Here is a 16,919-nt window from a genome sequence, read left to right on the forward strand (position 1 = left end):
AACGAGCAGCAGTTACCTTAAATATTTCAATATATCTTATCTAAAGTTACGGTTAATTTTAATCTATGGCTAAAGAAATGACAAAAAAACAAAAGTTCAGGCTTCTTACCCATCCATACTTCACCAAAACATCCTTGTCCTAATTTAACCTCTAGTCGCAAAGATTCTCGAGGGATTTCCCAAGCATCTTTTGCTAGACCTTGAGTCTGGGGTTTCACAGTTGGACACACGGTTGTTAACTTATGGCATAAACCATCAGCATGTTCTAGATAAATGAATAAACTATACTGTAAAATGAATTAATTACAAAAATTAAGGTACATCTAGTACATTAATGTTTTAGAAGTTTAAATTGAAGAAAACAAAAACAAAAACAAAAACATAATGTTCTCTGTTTTACTCTACAAGCACAAACACCAAAAAGGGAGCTGTATGGTATGTAAGAAGCAAAACATACAAGAGATGAAACACCTTTTGTTAAATACATTTTTGAAGTTATAATTTACTGAATACTTATGTCTCAGCTATTGTGCTAATTCAGTACTTTACAAATATCTCATATAAATAAGTCTTGAAAACTTAAGCAGCTTTCTTAATGTCACCCAGTAAGTGATGGATATGGGATTCAAACCATAGTTCTGGTTGCCCCCAAAGTTCTATTTTTGACCACTGTGTTTTGTTTCTTCCCAAAGAGAATGCTACTATTGACTGCTATTCCTAATAACCACTAATGTAAGAAGCATACCAAAAATTAAGGAGAAAACTTCTTCATTTAAGAGACTGGTTTTCAAACAAGGGAGACACAAAAACAGGAAATCCCAAATTCACTATGGCTTGACTTGTGAATCCTGCTTACACAATCTTTCTTATTATAAATAAGACATGTTCCCTCCCATGTTAAACAAGTAACCACACAAATCAACATTCTAAAAAGTACAATTACAACTGATGCAACTGCTTCGTAACATGTTTGATCAATGTCAAGATTGGTGGTTGACTTGACAGACTTCGTAGCTAGCTGTCACTGAAGAAGAGACTGCCATGGAAATTTCCCCTCCCCTAGTATTAATAATTTAAAAACTTTTAGATACATTCATGTATCAAATTGGCAAGGCAAAATTTTGAGACACAAGAATCTAATACTGAATACCTTTCAAAGGTCTTTGAAAGACTAGAAGAATGTCTACAGTTGTGATAGGTTAATTTTCCAGGAAAAGAAAAATGCATCTTCAGATTAAATCTCATTGGATTTATACTTTAGGAAGTTTTATGTGGTCCAGCCATGCAGAGGAAGGTAACCCAAAAGGACATCTGATAGAGCTTTTTACATTAAGTGTTTAGTTTTACCCACTTAATAAATGTCCCTAAAAAATATTTGTTTTTATGCTTTTTTATTTATTGTCATAATCTATGTCGGTATTTAGCTACTATGAAACTCCAATGTAAATACTATGCCAGGAAGATATAAGGAATCAAATAATGGTAGTCAGATTTTAGCATATCTAAGAATCTAATTCAGGTAATAAATACTACCTGCTCCTCAATTTTAAAACTAGAATACAACAGACATCTATTGAGCACATTCTTGTGTGTAAAATAACAAACTAAACCTTAAGAGACATGAAGACAGAGATTCTGTTCTCATAAAACAGATCAAGAAATAATTTTCACCTGCGAAACATTCACATACCTGTGTAGTGTTTTACCAACTTCTGCAGAGTATCAAATTGTGCTCTGGTTGTGATATAGTATCCACCGTTGTCAAGTTTCCTAATTTTATAGTGTTTCACATTGTCACCTCTTACCTCATCCCAATCACGAATAGAAAGAGAATAAGCACCTAGTGGGGGAAACAAATACTTTTTCTGTATCTTTCTCAAAATATTGTCCAAGAAAATTTTTATACTTATATTACATTATAATTACCTTTAGTAGTTTCACTCTCTCTTACTAAGAAAATACCTCGTTGATTCCCAGGATTCAGAAGTAATCTTTCAGCATCTTTTCTCCCCATTTTGCCAAAATACCATCTGGAAAAAATAGTGTTCTGAGTTAGAAATGTGGAAGGGTCAGAAAGATTATAAATAAGGATCAGTAAGAATGGAAAGGAAGGATGACAACAAAGAGCTACACAGCTTAAAAATACAGCAAAACATAATAAAGGGTCTTTATTAAATAGAATTATAACAAATATTACTCTCAGAATTTACTGTCCTAGTATTTCCATGTATTGACTATTCAACCAGTCTCTTCAACTCTACCTGCAAGTCACAGGATCAGTAAATGGAGAAAGAAAGGTAACAATAACAGAGAATCTCTCAGTCACTGACAGATGGAAATGTTAAGACTAGTAGGAAGAACAGAAGTGGTTCTCTAGTAACAGTGTGATCATCTGTATTCATTAAGGTTCAAGTGAACCATATCCAAATTATTAGCAACTCTAAATTAGCATGGCTTTGGTTTAATACAGAAGCTCACAGAATAAAACAGGAAGTAACAAGTGTCAAGCAGAACAGAAATTATGGAAACAAATTACATATCATAAAAGCAAACAAACATTGATAGAGCACCTACTATGTGCAAGGTACTATGTTAAGTGTTGTGATATGAAAACAAAGTAGTATTTATGAATCCCAGATACTCTTGGTTTGACCTAAAAAATATGTTACTGAAGGTGAATTTTAATTTTTTAAAAGTTGTGAGAATAGCACATAGAATTCTCACAGACCCTCCACCCAGATTTCTCAACTGTTAAAATTTTACTTTGTTATATTCGCTTTCCCTGTATACATATTTTTTCTGAACTGATAGAGAGTAAGTTGCAAACATTCTGAAACATTACCCCTAAATACCTCAGTGTGTGTTTCCTAAAGACAAGGATACTCTCCTACATACCCACAGAGCAAGCACCTTAGTCAAGAAATTAACACTGGGCGCCTGGGTGGCTCAGTTGGTTAAGCAACTGCCTTCGGCTCAGGTCATGATCCTGGAGTCCCTGGATGGAGTCCCGCATTGGGCTCCCTGCTCGGCAGGGAGTCTGCTTCTCCCTCTGACCCTCCCCCCCACCATGTGCTCTCTCTCTCAAATAAAATCTTAAAAAAAAAAAAAAAGAAATTAACACTGATACAATACTATCAGTGTTGTAAATACAATACTATTTACCAAAGGTAAATTTTTGAAATGAAAGAGTCTGCAGAATATAAAATGGGTTCATATACTTTTTTAAGTGAAAATATAAAGGATACAGACTAGGCAAAATAGTATTATTAATGCAGATTCATTTATGATCCTACTGTAAGCAAATACTATGGCATTAATTATTAATTTTCAAGTAACATCTCCTATTAATATGATATATTAGCTGTATTAAGACTGGTATGTAATTGTGCCTGTGTAAAGTTGTGGCTAAGTAGAATGTGCATTAAAACATTTTTAAAATCAAAGTAATTAATAAAATATGAAGTAGTGCCATACTCTTCTGCCTGAATGGAATCTGCAGGGGCTACATAATTGCTAGGGATATAGCCATTCTTTCCTGTAGCAATTGATCTTGCTTCCCACCAGTCTCCTTCCCTGCAACACATAAAACAACAATTACCACAAGGTAGATGACTGCTCAAAACACAATTTACTGCAGTGTTGCCTTGTATCTATGTAGAAAAGAGGTTTAACTTCCATTTTTTAATGCATTCATTTGATCAAAAATTAAACTCAAAAGAATATTTAAAAACAGGTTACTTGAATTAAGGGAATCACAAATGCATACATATTTCTGCTCCAAACGAAAAAAAAAAGTTTAATTTTAGTTATAAGATCCCTTCTTTACATAACTATCTTCAACCTAAAGCAATAAACTATACTGACTAAAACAGTTTGGGAGGTAAATCTTTTAAATTATTCAGTTTCAACTGGATGTTTTCTTTTTTAAAAGTTTTACTGACATAATTTGCATACCATAAAATTCCCTTTAAGATGTACAATTTAATGGATTTAATATATTCAGAGTTGTACAACCATTACCACAATCAATTTTAGAACATTTCATCACCCCCCACTCAAGAAACCCTATACCCATTAACAGTCACTCTCCACTCCTCCACCCGCCTCCCCCCAACACTGCCTAACACTAAATCTTTTTTGTTCCTATGGATATGACTATTGTGGACATTTCATATAAATGGAATCATACAATAATGTGGACTTTTGGACTAGTTTCTTTCACTTATCATAATTTTTTCACAGTTCACCTATGCTGTAGTATGTTATCAGTAGTTCATTCTTTTTTTACTGTCAAATGCTTTTAACCATACATAAAATCATAATGTTCCTTTTTAGTCATTTTAGGAAAAGTAGCAGGATGCCCTAAAAATGTATACAAAATATTTGCAACAGACAAGAATAAAAAATTTAACTTCTAGAATAAAGTATATTTACAAAAATGTTACCCATAAATATTTAAACAAGACTAAAATCAATTCGGAACATGAGAACTATGTGTAGTTTGCAATACATAAGCCCTGATTTTTCCAAAATTAATGTGAAAGAAGCAAATATTATCAGTCTCTAATGAGGAAGATATATATGGATTCTGCCACTAAAAATTAAATGCATGTTTTGCTTTGCCAGAGGAAAGTACTGAAAATATTTTATCTAAACTGAAATTTTATAAATGATCAAGGGGAATTTGTTCTCTAGAAAATGAGATGAAAAATCCTTTGGCAATTCAAATATTTATTCTCACACACTTGGTTTGTAGCTTCCTAGTATATACTAAGCACTCTCATATACACAAACTTAAAACTTTGCATTTGTGCTAACCATTCATGATTCAAACATTTATTGAATACCCTTTAAGTGACAGACTTTATGAGAGGGTATGCTAGAAAGAGAGGTAAAAAGACTGTCTGTAAGCTCAAGAAACTCAGCCTAGAGCAGAATTTCTCAACCATGGCCTTACTGACTCTTTGGGCTAGTGTTGTTGGGGGCTGTCCTGTGCACTACAGGATGTTCAGCAATATCCCTGGCCTCTACCCACCAGAAAACAGTGGAGACACCCTGTCTCCAGACATTGCTAAATGTCTCCTGGGCACTTTTCCCTAGGTTGAGAACCACTGGTCTAAAAGAATGACAAGCACACAATAAATTATAATTCGAAGTAGTGATCGCAGTATGATTGAGGTTTGCACAGGGTGCTACATCAACATGTGAGACAGATACCTAATATAGCGGGAGATGGGGTGTGGGCCAGGTAGGAGAGGAAGAATGTTAAGAAAAGCCTCCTTGAGAAATGACATAGGAATATAAATTTTGAAGGATGAACAGGGTTGGCCAGATAAAAGAAAAAGAAATGGAGACAGGAAGTCACGTTCCAGAAAAAAGAAACTACGTGTCAAGGCATGGGAAGGTGAGAAACCCAGTGTATTCATAAAATTACAAGCAATTCAGTATGGCTGGACGGTTAAATGAGGAAGGGGAAGCAGCTGGATGGCTGATGTCTACCATTGTTATTGCTTTTCTTTTATCTTGACAACAACTGGTAGCTACTGAAAAAGGATTTTAAAGCAGAGAGTAATGATCATATTTTATATTCTGGAACAATAATGGATGGCAAATGGGAGCAAGAATGTTAGGAAATATGACTGGAAGTAAAGAGACCATAATATACGGGATCTATTTTCTATAACATGCATTGAATTTTCAATTCAAACACTGAATTTTTAGTGGGCCACTAAATGACTTTCATTATTTAGTGGCTCACTAAAAGTCTAAGAGTCATCTCAGACTAAAAGTCTTAAACAAAAAGTCTAAGAGTCAACTAAGGAAAAAGCAACTTAATGTGGTCACGTTGGGACTGCAGGGGCTCCCTACTTGACCTTTTCCCTTTGTTTTTTGTTAAGAGAAAGAAAGAAAGAAGAACCTTAAATCATCTTATACTTAAATAGGAAAAAAGAATTCTCTTTATAAAGACTTTCTTTTAAAGTAATACACTTAACTTGCATATACTCCCTCAGTCTTCACTCTTAAATCTCTACTGTTTATGGAAGAACCACACACTACAGCACAATTTGTAGAAGTCATAACTCTGGCTACAAAAGTAGTTATTATGCCATGTGTCTAAAGAAACCAAATGCATCATCCAACCCAGTGGGCAGAGACCCATGCCTCACTACTCTCATCTCTGAATCAACCAGCTAAGTGGTTTCAGCATGAAGCTTAGGTTTCTGTCAGTCTTTCTCCCTCACAAAATATTCCCAACACTTACGTGTTGTTAATTATTTGAAACCGTTCACCTTTCTTGAATGAAAGGTCTTCTGTAGTTCTAGCTTCATAATCATATAAGGCCACAAATATAGTAACACCACCTATTGGAGCAAAAAAAAAACCCAAAAAATAAGGTAAATTATATATGTTAACATAAGAGAAAAAAAATGTCAGCAAAAAAGCTTAAGTATAATTTTCTTCCTAATCTCCAGAATCTATTTCTGAATGGAGACTTGGGCAGCTGGAGTTTAAGTTAATAAGACACTCTCTGAAGACCTTCCATGAAACTACTGCATGCTACAAATTCTAAAATTCTATACACCTACAGAAACAAATTTAATTTTGATTCATAATAGCAATATCTCTGACTTGGAAACACAAAGTTCAAATCAATTCTTTGGCAGAAAAAGTATTAACAAGTACTACAAACTGGCACTGATCATCTCAATTTCTTATAAACAATGGGTGAACATGTCCATCCTTAAAACTGATCCTTAGTAGCAATAACTAAGGATTTAGTAAGAGTAGTTATTATAATGAACACTTAAAAATGGCTTGTTTTTCTTAAAAATTAAATGATATGGCTGATATGAATTATAAATTCCAAAAATAACTTCATACATAGAATTGTACACAGATGCGTAAGAGATAAGGACACCAAACAACTATTACCTGCAAACAAAGGAAGAGGACAGATTATTTACTGCTCTCCTCTGAGTTCCAGTCATGTATTAACTGCCTATCTGACATCTCTACTTGAATGTCTAACTAAGCAAATGACACTACTATCTAATCAGGTACTGAAGCCAAGTCCCTTTACTAGCACCGTTATTCTACCTCTAAAATACCTCTTTATCTACTTTCTTTTCCAATTCCACTGCTGCCACCCTAATCCAAATCCTTGTTATCTCTGGCTGAGTCTGCTGAGACTGTTAGAGAAGTAGTTTCCTAACCCACTTATGTACCTGCTTCCTTACATCCACTCTCCACACAGCTAGTTGCCAGAGTGAGGTTTTTAAAAAGGAAATTCAATTATGCAAATCCTTTATTAAAAACTCTTCAACTGCTTCTTCTTCCCTTTGAATAAAACCCCAACTTCTTACCAGAGTCTACGAGGTCCTGAGTAATCCTGACTCTTCAATCTCATATTATACAATTCTACCCTCTGGTGTCCTCACTAGTCCTCAAAACCGCCAGGTTCCTCTGTACCTCCGAAACTCTGCATTTGGTGTTCTCTCTCCCCAGAAAGCTCTTCCCAGCTCTGTACATATTTAGGTCATTCTCATCAATCAAACCTCAGCTCAAATGTTTTCTTCTTGATCAAGATGGCTTTCCATGATCTTCTAAAGGGCTTTCACCAATCACTCTGGTCAGTTCCCTCATAGCATTTAAGAACCATTAATCGTCCTGTTGAGTTGTTTATTCACTAATTATTGTCCAACCTTTGTTATAATGTAAACTCCATTAAGACAAAAACCTTGTTTCTCTTGCTTACAGTTCTCTATAGGTAGCACACAGAGACTCCATCTGTGTTAACAGACGTATACCATGAATGGACTTCTCACATAAGTAAACTGTTTAGGTAAGTAAGTATGTCCTTAAGTATCAACATTTACTTGCATCATTTTGGATTACTGTCTTTCCCAAACATATAATCCTGAAAATAACTTAAACTTGGCTGATGACTGAGGACACTACTGTGGCCATCTATTACTGAACTATTTAGAGTTAGGGGATTAGAATTAAGACTGTAATTGACCCTTTGATGTCCATAACTCCTCAAATGAACAGTCTCATAGAAATCACTTATGGCATTCCTCTAGCACTATTACTGGTCTGGAGGTAAGCAGACTGAAAGGACAAATTTATAGTCCAAGCTTATAGAATAGATTCCTTTTTTGCCCCCTCTGGTTGGTAGTAAGGACATGTGTTGCTCAATTTGATGCTGGAAGCTGTTTTGCCAAGCCTAAGATACTCTAAGGCTACTGGAAAGAGATCAAGGACTTGAGTCCTTGATGACATCAACAAACTATTGCTGTATCAAGGAATCCTAGAGCTCACCCTACCTTTTCTAAGCCAGTTATGTTTTGTTACTCAAGGAAAAAAGTATCCTGATCTGGAAACCCCATAAAAGAACTTTTTTTTAAAATTTCTGACTACTTTTTTAGAGCATTTCCAGCTCCATGAAAGGTTGTCAGCTGTCACTTCTTGTTCTCTGAAAGGCTATCATAATGTAATAAAAGGAGTTCTGGTACAGGACATTAAACCTGGGCTCTCCTGATTATCTGTGACTCTGAAAAAAAAATTTAACTCTGAGCCTCAGGACTTTTATTTTTTTAAATCAGTATCTGATAGAAAAACTGTATTATCATCACAACAGTGCCATTTGATTAATATTAAGTAACTACTATAATACTTTAATATTGGATAGTACTTTATAAACCTGAAAAGTTGTAACATTAACATTCTTGAGGGAGGGGTACATGTTTTTAATCTTTATATCCCCAGTGCCTGCCACATAGTAGGCACTTAATAATTACTCGAAAAATGAATTAATGAAATAATTAATGGTATAACCAGTAGATAATCACCAGATTATCACCAAATTTTCAGAACAGTATCGTGTATGTCATAAGACTTTAATTTTTATGTTAGAAGCTTTAATTTTCACATAAACTTATTAAGTCCCCAGTAAGTTATTTTTCTTACAGCAGGAAAAAACTTTATGTACTGCCTCCCTAAGGTCACGTTCTCAAGCTGACAATAGAATTGTCCATTTAAATCTCACCTGTTAAACCAGCAGGATATGAACTTGGCACCACTGAGAATGAAGAAGATGCTCCTCCAAAAGGTGTCACCCCTGAGGATCCTCCAAATGGTGTCATGGAAAGACTGCTAAAATTAACAGATGCTCCCTTTGTTGAAGATGATGGTGCCACTGCAGTATGTTCGGCTCCATAATGGCTGACACTTGTACTGACAGGTTCTGGAGTGTTTTCGGTTCTATATTTAATGGTTGGACTTTTGTTCTCTTTACTTTTAATACAGCCCATTATCAAATCTACAAGGCGATAGGCAAATATTTTGAGAAGTGGTTAATATAAAGTATACTTCAAAAATACACAATCCAAAACTTCACTTTAAACAAGGAATTTTTCTCCTGCAAAAGAGTAACATTAATAAAGCAAACAAAAAACTAGACAGCTAAAAAGTTTCTTCTCCTCATTTATCTTTATTACAATTCTGCTGAAGTATCATTCCAATCATGTCATTCTCCAGCTCAACCACCTTTAATGGTCCAATGACAACATGCCACAGTGTGCTGGGAAAGCCACTGGCTCTGACACCAGAGAGGCCTACGCTTGACTCCTGGCTTCCTACTCAGTAGTGGAGTGATTTCAGGTATGTTGCTCGACCTTTCTGTACCCCAGTTACTTGAAAAAGGGGGATAATAACACCTACTTCATAGGGCTTTCTATGAGGATTAACTTAAACTTATTACAAGTTCTAGACAATATGTGACACATAGTAAGTACTAGCAAATATCAGTTGCACTCCTTCTAACTATACTAGCCCTCTGTATAGAAATATAATCTGAGCCACATATATAATTCTCAATCTTCTAGCAGCCACGTTAAAAAAATAAAAAGAAATAGATAAAACTGATTTTAATAATATATTTTATTTAACCGAGTACATCTAAAATACAATTATTTCAACATGTCATCAATATAAAAAATTCTAGTTTTTTGTTTTTTTTTTTTTGTACTACGTCTCCGAAATCTGTTAGTATTTTAAACTTACAGTACATCTCAATTTGGACCAGGTACATTTCAAGTGCTCAGTATCTATATGTGGCTAGCAGCTACCATATATAGGACCAGGTAGCTCTGTAACTTTTCCTTATCTACAGTCACACTCCCAATGCCTACCAAATTTGATCCCAATCTATCTTTCCAGCTTTATCTCCTATTATTTCCTCATGCTTATCTACATACACACACTTTCCTGTTTCCCCAGTATATATGCCCTGTGCTTTCCCAAGTTTGTGAGGATTTTACACCTAAAACTTTTCTACCTGCTAAAGTTCTATCCAATCACTGAAGATCATCACAAATGCTACTTTTCCATTGACGTTTTTCCCCACAATTGGCAAAATATCGTCTTCCTTAAAACCTCCAATGTACTTTTGGGGAGATTTTTATATGGGACTCCCTCACCTTATTCCATTTGGTATCTTGTTTTTTTGCTTACTGGCCTAATTCCCACCTTACCCCCAAATTACTGGCAATACATTTCTTAAAAAATGAAGAGTTACTCATCTCTTATACACTATCCAGCTTACCAATGTGACTCATATAATAGGTTACTGGTATTACAAAATCTGCATTATTATATTCACTTCCTGTGAGAGCACTAAATGGAGATTTCATTAATTCACTTACTTTTAAAGGTCATTCTAATTTTATAGCTTTTCTTTCTTATGTGGCATTCAAAAGGAAGTAGGTGAGTGATAAGACAACCGCCTCATAAACTCTCAAAGGATGAACATTTACAACCGTGACTATATAACATTTAAAATGTAGCTATACTGCAGTAATCAGACAAGAAATTAAGGGCATCCAAATTGATAAGGAAGAAGCGAAATTCTCACTATTTGCAGATGACATATGATATAGAGAAAACTATAAAAAACTATTAGAACTAATAAATGAATTCAGTAAAGTTGCAGGATACAAAATTAATATATGGAAATCCGCTGCATTTCTACACACTAATGATGCAGTAGCATAAAGAGATATTAAGAAAACAATCCCTTTTACAATTACACTAAATAAATAAGTAAATAAATAACTAGGAATAAATTTATCCTAAGAAGTAAAAGACCTGTACATTGAAAACTATAAAACACTGATGAAAGGAACTGAAGGCAACACACATGGAAAGGTATACCATGTTCATGGATTAGAAGAATTAATATTAGTAAAATGTCTATAATACCCAAAGCAATCTACAGATTCAATGCAATCCCTAGCAAAATACCAACAGCATTTTCCACAGAATTAGAATCCTAATATTTGTTGGATGGAACTAAAAAAGACCTAAATGGCCAAAGCAATCTTGAGAAAGAACAACAAAGCTGAGGTATCATAATCCCAGATTTCAAGATATACTAGTTATAGTAATCAAAACAGTATGGTACTGGCACATAAACAAACCCATTGGTCAATGGAATAGAAGAGAGAGCCCAAAAATAAACCCATGCTTATATGGTCAATTGATCTATGACAAAGAAAGAAAGAATATATAATGGGGAAAAGACAGTCTTTCAATAAAGGGTGTTGGGAAAACTGGACAGCTCCATGCAAAAGAATAAAACTGGACCACTTATACTATACAAAAAAAAAAAAACAACAAAAAACACCCTCAAAAAAACAAAAAAAAAAAAAACAAAAAAACCCAAAACCAAACTCAAAATGTATTAAAAACCTAAATGTGAGACCTGAAACCATAAAACCCCTAAAACAAAAACAACACAAGCAGTAATCTCTTTGACATCAGCCCTAGCAACATATTTTTGGATAGGTCTCCTGCAAGGGAAACAAAAGTAAACATAAACTATTGGGACTACACCAAAATAAAAAGCTTTTTTGCACGGCAAAGGAAACCATCAACAAAATAAAAAGGCAACCCAGTGAATGGAAGAGGATATTTGCAAGTTATATATCTGATAAGGGGTTAGTACCCAAAATATATAAAGAACTTATACAAATCAACACCAAAATAACAAAAATGTGGTTGACAAATGGGCAGAAGAACTGAGTAGACATTTTTCCAAAGAAGACATACACATGAGAAGACAAAAGACACATGAAAAGATGTTCAACATCACTAGTCATCAGGAAAAGGCAAATTCAAAACCACAATGAGGTATCACCTCCTAGCAGTCAAAATGGTAACAAAAAGAAGTAAGAGCTGACAAGGATGTGGAGAAAAGGAAACTGCTGCCCATCTCCTTCAGAAATGTTATTACAAATGTAGGGCATGATTTACATTTTTTAAACTTCAGGTGCAACATGAGTTAAAAAGATTTTTATGGGGTGTCCTAGAAACATAACATCATTTAAAACAGTTTTATGTGGGGACACCTGGGTGGCTCAGTTGGTCTGCATTCAGCTCAGGTCATGATCCCAGCGTCCTGAATTCAAGTCCCACACTGGGCTCCTTGCTCAGCAGGGAGCCTGCTTCTCCTTCTACCTGCCACTCCCCCCTGCTTGTGCTCCTACTCTTTCTGACAAATAAATAAAATAAATAAAATCTTTTTAAAAACTTTTTTTTTAAGTTATAAGGGAAAGCGTCTTCCAAGTTTCACACTACTAACATACACATATATACTTATTAACATATATTTATTAGACACTAAGAAGAGCTGGAAATGTCAAGAAATGGACCCTTTGCTTTAAAAAAAAAAAAAAAGCACACAAATGTAGGAAACAGGTACAGTATTGTAAAATGTGAAAAATGCTGGAGTTGAGGTATGTATAAAACACCCCGAGACTACAAAAGAAGTTATATGCTCTGCCTTGAGTGCTTGGGGAAATAAATTTTGCAAAACAGTGGCATCTGAGCTAGGTCTTAAAGAGCTGGAGATTTTGGGCGCCTGGGTGGCTCAGTTGGTTAAGCGACTGCCTTCGGCTCAGGTCATGATCCTGGAGTCCCGGGATCGAGTCCCGCATCGGGCTCCCTGCTTGGCAGGGAGTCTGCTTCTCCCTCTGACCCTCCTCCCTCTCATGCTCTCTGTCTCTCATTCTCTCTGTCTCAAATAAATAAAAAAAATCTTTGGAAAAAAAAAAAAGAGCTGGAGATTTTGGGAAGAGGAAATAGGATATTCCAGGAATAATAAAAAGTGTGCACAATGGCTTAGATGTTTGAAAAGCATGGGGTGTTTAGGGAACAGAAAACTTTCTCTGTGACAGGAATATAAGGGGGGGTGTATCTATGAGATCGTGGGACAGAGGCTAAAGGTAGAGGACAATTTACACATACAGGGAATTATTTTAGATTTTATCTCGTAAGCACTGGGAGTTATTTAAGACTTTTAAAAAGTGAACAGCAGGAGAAAATGTGTTTAAAAATAACTGTGGTAGAAGTATGAATTACAGAACAGAAAGAAAGGAAGAATGGCAGTTATTCAAGTTATAAACCTGCACTACCCCATATAAGAAAGGACAGAAGCAGAAACACCATGGAGCCAAAGATTAGGGGAAAATACTAAGGAAGTAAATATAAGTAGAATACTGAAGTGTGGATGATCAGTTGGGTATAGGTAAAGGAGATATGAAGAAAAAGGAGTCATTTATTCATTCCCCAGTATTTACTGAACACTTTAAAAGAATTATGATGTGTGTGTTATGGGATGGATGACTCCAAAGTTTCTAGTTTGAACTGGGTGTAGAGTAATACCATAACTGAGGTAGAGAAGAGAGAAGCAGGTATTTCTGGACATGAGTTCATTCAGATGTTAGTTTTAGGTGCCTTTGGGGCATCATGTTGAAAAGTCTTGTAGAGGATTGATAAGATGTCAGCAAAAGGCAGAAACCAGAAAAAGTAAACAAAAACATTTTCACAAGGTACAGATTTAGAGGAGTATGAAGAATTAATACAATGGTGCAGGATACCTACAGATAACGGATACACAGGCAAAGAAATTAAGAAGCCGCAATTAGAGTTGGGAGTACTACCATAAATATAAAAACATGGTTGGAAAAGATAATCATCAACCTCAAGATAGTGGAATGGGGCGAGGTTTCAACTGTATCTGTGGCATTATTTTTTTCGTAAAAGAAACATGAAGCAAATAGAGAAATGATAATGTATTAAATGTAGGTAATAGATATATAAATCTTTGCTTGATGTATTTTATAAAAAAAGAAAGAAAGAAGAAAATGGCTAATAATGCTACAGACCAAAATGAAGTCAAGTAGTATTTCAATTGATTTTATTTATTTATTTTTTAAGGATTTTATTTACTTATTTGACAGAGAGACACAACACAAGCAGGGGGAGTGTGAGAGGGAGAAGCAGGCTTCCCGCTGAGCAGGGAGCCCGATGTGCAGCTCGATCTCAGGACCCTGGGATCATGACCTGAGCTGAAGGCAGATGCTTAAGGACTGAGCCACCCAGACACCCCTCAACTGATTTTAAAAGGCCAGGTGATTGGTAATTAGGAGCTCACTGGTGACTACAGTGTCATGAAGATAAAAGCTATATTGCATTAAGTTGAGTAATAAATTAATGACTAGGCCATGAATATATGGAGAATTTTTGGAATGCAACACTTTCATAAATTGGGGACATACACTTCTATCAAGATGTTTTCTATTTCTTTGTCTAGTTCACTAAACCTGTCCTTCAGAGTCTTAGTGTAATCTAATACAGCAAACCCTTGGGTTACTCAGCCATTCTCCTCCCTACTTTAATAAAAAATGATTATCTGACTTTGTTTACCTTCCTTCTATTTGCCAATTTCTTCATCTGTCCAACCCTTGAGAGCCTGTTTGGAGGTTCTAGCAGGGGAGCGCAGCTACTCGTATACCCTTGACCGAAGAACAGTCCTCCTCTATCAGGGAAGGTCGTCCTCTTTGACCAAGCACGCAGCTTCGGGAGGGACGCACATGGAGCGGTGAGGGAGGAAGGGGACACCCACCTAGCCAGCCAGATCAGCCGAATCAACCCTGGCGATCAATGGGGTGACAGATGTCGCAGCCAGATCGCCCTCACATCCTTCATCTGTCCAACCCTAGGTTGTAAATAATGTTTGATTCAAGCTACTAATGTGCTCTTATCCCTTTCTCCAATTAACTGGGTAAGCCATGATCATGGGCTTTTTGGAAGTCTTCCTCACTTATAAAAAAGAATACAAAACAGGATAATTCCATTTTCCTTCCCTCAATGTTATCATCTATGATGCCTAAATCTGAGACAACCATCCAGGAATGACAAAGCACTCATCTGAAAGGAGGATACCAACATAGCAAGAATGGTAAGGCAGAAAGATAAAGGAACTTGGGTCCTTCATGATATTGCTCAGGTACTGAACTGTAAAACCCTACTATAATCCTAGAACACACTTTAGTTCCAGAAATCTTATGTGGAATATCTACTGTGTAAGTCAGTTTTAGTCTGGTTCTCTGTTAACTTGCAGCTGGAAGGATCTTAAATGATAAATCACAGGACAATAGTTAATATATTAATCCCTTTCAATCTGTCAGGATTCAATACACTGACAAAAATAGATCCCAAACTTCTTTCAAAGTGTTTACAGAAATCTGAGAGATCCTTAAAATTGTAAATCTCATACCCTAGAAAGATAAAATTAAAATTCTAAGCAAACTATTTCATACTGATATTTGATAGAGTATAATGTACATGAATATTTGCTGAAACACTTTAACTCTTATTTTGAATACTACTGCTATTTTAAGACTTTTTGAGAAATATATACTTAAAATTATGGAAATTTCTTCTCTTAGACACTATTAGAAATTTTTCCTAAAATATTTTTTAAATCCTTTGAAGTGTAATTTACATACAAGAAAATGCACCCATTTAAAGCATACAGTTCAATGACTTACAGCAAATGTTTTTAACTGTGCAACCAATAATACAATCACCATATAGGACATTTCAGTCATCTACAAAAGGTTCGTTTGTACCCTTTTCCTATTAGTCCCAATCCTAGCCCTAGGCAACCCACTGATTTGTTTTCTCTAACTCAAGATTTACCAGTTTTAGAGTTTGACATAAATAGATTCATACTATATGTAGTTTCTTGCATCTGGCTTCCCCACCCCCCAAGCACTGTCTGTCTCAGATACTTCCATGTTGCTGCATAGATAAGTAGTTCACTAATTTTTATTTCTAAATAGAATTCCACTATATGAATATACCATTATTTGTTTATCCATTCACCTGTTGATGAGTATATGGGTTGTTCCACTTTGGGGCTAATATAATAAAGTAGCTATGAACATTCCTGTATAAGACTTTGTGTGGGTACACAGCTCATACTCCACCACCATAAATACCAAAGAATGGAACCACTTGGTCATATAAAGTTAAGCATACCCTTTACCATAAGAAGCTGCTGAACCGTGTTCCATAGCAGCTGTACCATTTTGTATCCTCACAAGCACTAAATGTGAATTCCAGTTGTTCCACATTCTCAACACTTCTAAGTCTTTCTTTTCCCTCTCAAAAACCCGCCATATGTATGAACCTCATGGTAACCAAAAACCTATAATAGATAAACAAAAAATATAGGGAAAGAAAGCTAAGCATAACACTAAGGAAAATCAACTGCAAGGAAAAACAGCAAGAGAAGAAACAGCATTACAAAAACAATTAGAAAACAATTAACAAAATGGCAATAAGTATTTACCTATCAATAGTTACTGTAAATGTAAATACGTAAATGGTTTAAATGCTCCAATCAAAAGACATAAGGTGACAGAATGGATTAAAAAAAAACCAAGACCCATCTATGCTACCTACCTATAAGAGATATACTTCAAACCTAAAGACACAATAGACTGAAAGTAAAGGGATGGAAAAGGATATTCTATGCAAATAAGAGCAAAAAAGGAGGCCAGGGTAAC

The 16,919-nt window shown here is 35.3% G+C and overlaps 1 protein-coding gene across 5 annotated transcripts in view; it reads right to left on the reverse strand.

Annotated features, from left to right (window-relative positions):
* The window catches only part of YES1 (YES proto-oncogene 1, Src family tyrosine kinase), a 76,058-nt gene that overhangs the window by 14,916 nt on the left and 44,223 nt on the right, over window positions 1-16,919 (reverse strand). For all 5 annotated transcript variants that reach the window (XM_054510353.2, XM_045886969.3, XM_054510352.2 and 2 more), the window contains 6 exons: window positions 9,050-9,322; window positions 6,263-6,362; window positions 3,475-3,573; window positions 1,927-2,030; window positions 1,691-1,840; window positions 110-265 (listed from right to left, as the gene is read on the reverse strand). In XM_054510353.2, the coding sequence (XP_054366328.1) occupies window positions 110-265; window positions 1,691-1,840; window positions 1,927-2,030; window positions 3,475-3,573; window positions 6,263-6,362; window positions 9,050-9,314 (874 nt within the window). In that variant the 5' untranslated portion in view covers window positions 9,315-9,322. The remainder of the gene's footprint in view (window positions 1-109; window positions 266-1,690; window positions 1,841-1,926; window positions 2,031-3,474; window positions 3,574-6,262; window positions 6,363-9,049; window positions 9,323-16,919) is intronic.

Source organism: Mirounga angustirostris, unplaced genomic scaffold (genome assembly GCF_029215605.1).
Source record: "Mirounga angustirostris isolate CCGP_5_RB_7025 unplaced genomic scaffold, mMirAng1.0.hap1 SCAF_14, whole genome shotgun sequence".
Lineage (NCBI taxonomy): Eukaryota > Metazoa > Chordata > Mammalia > Carnivora > Phocidae > Mirounga > Mirounga angustirostris.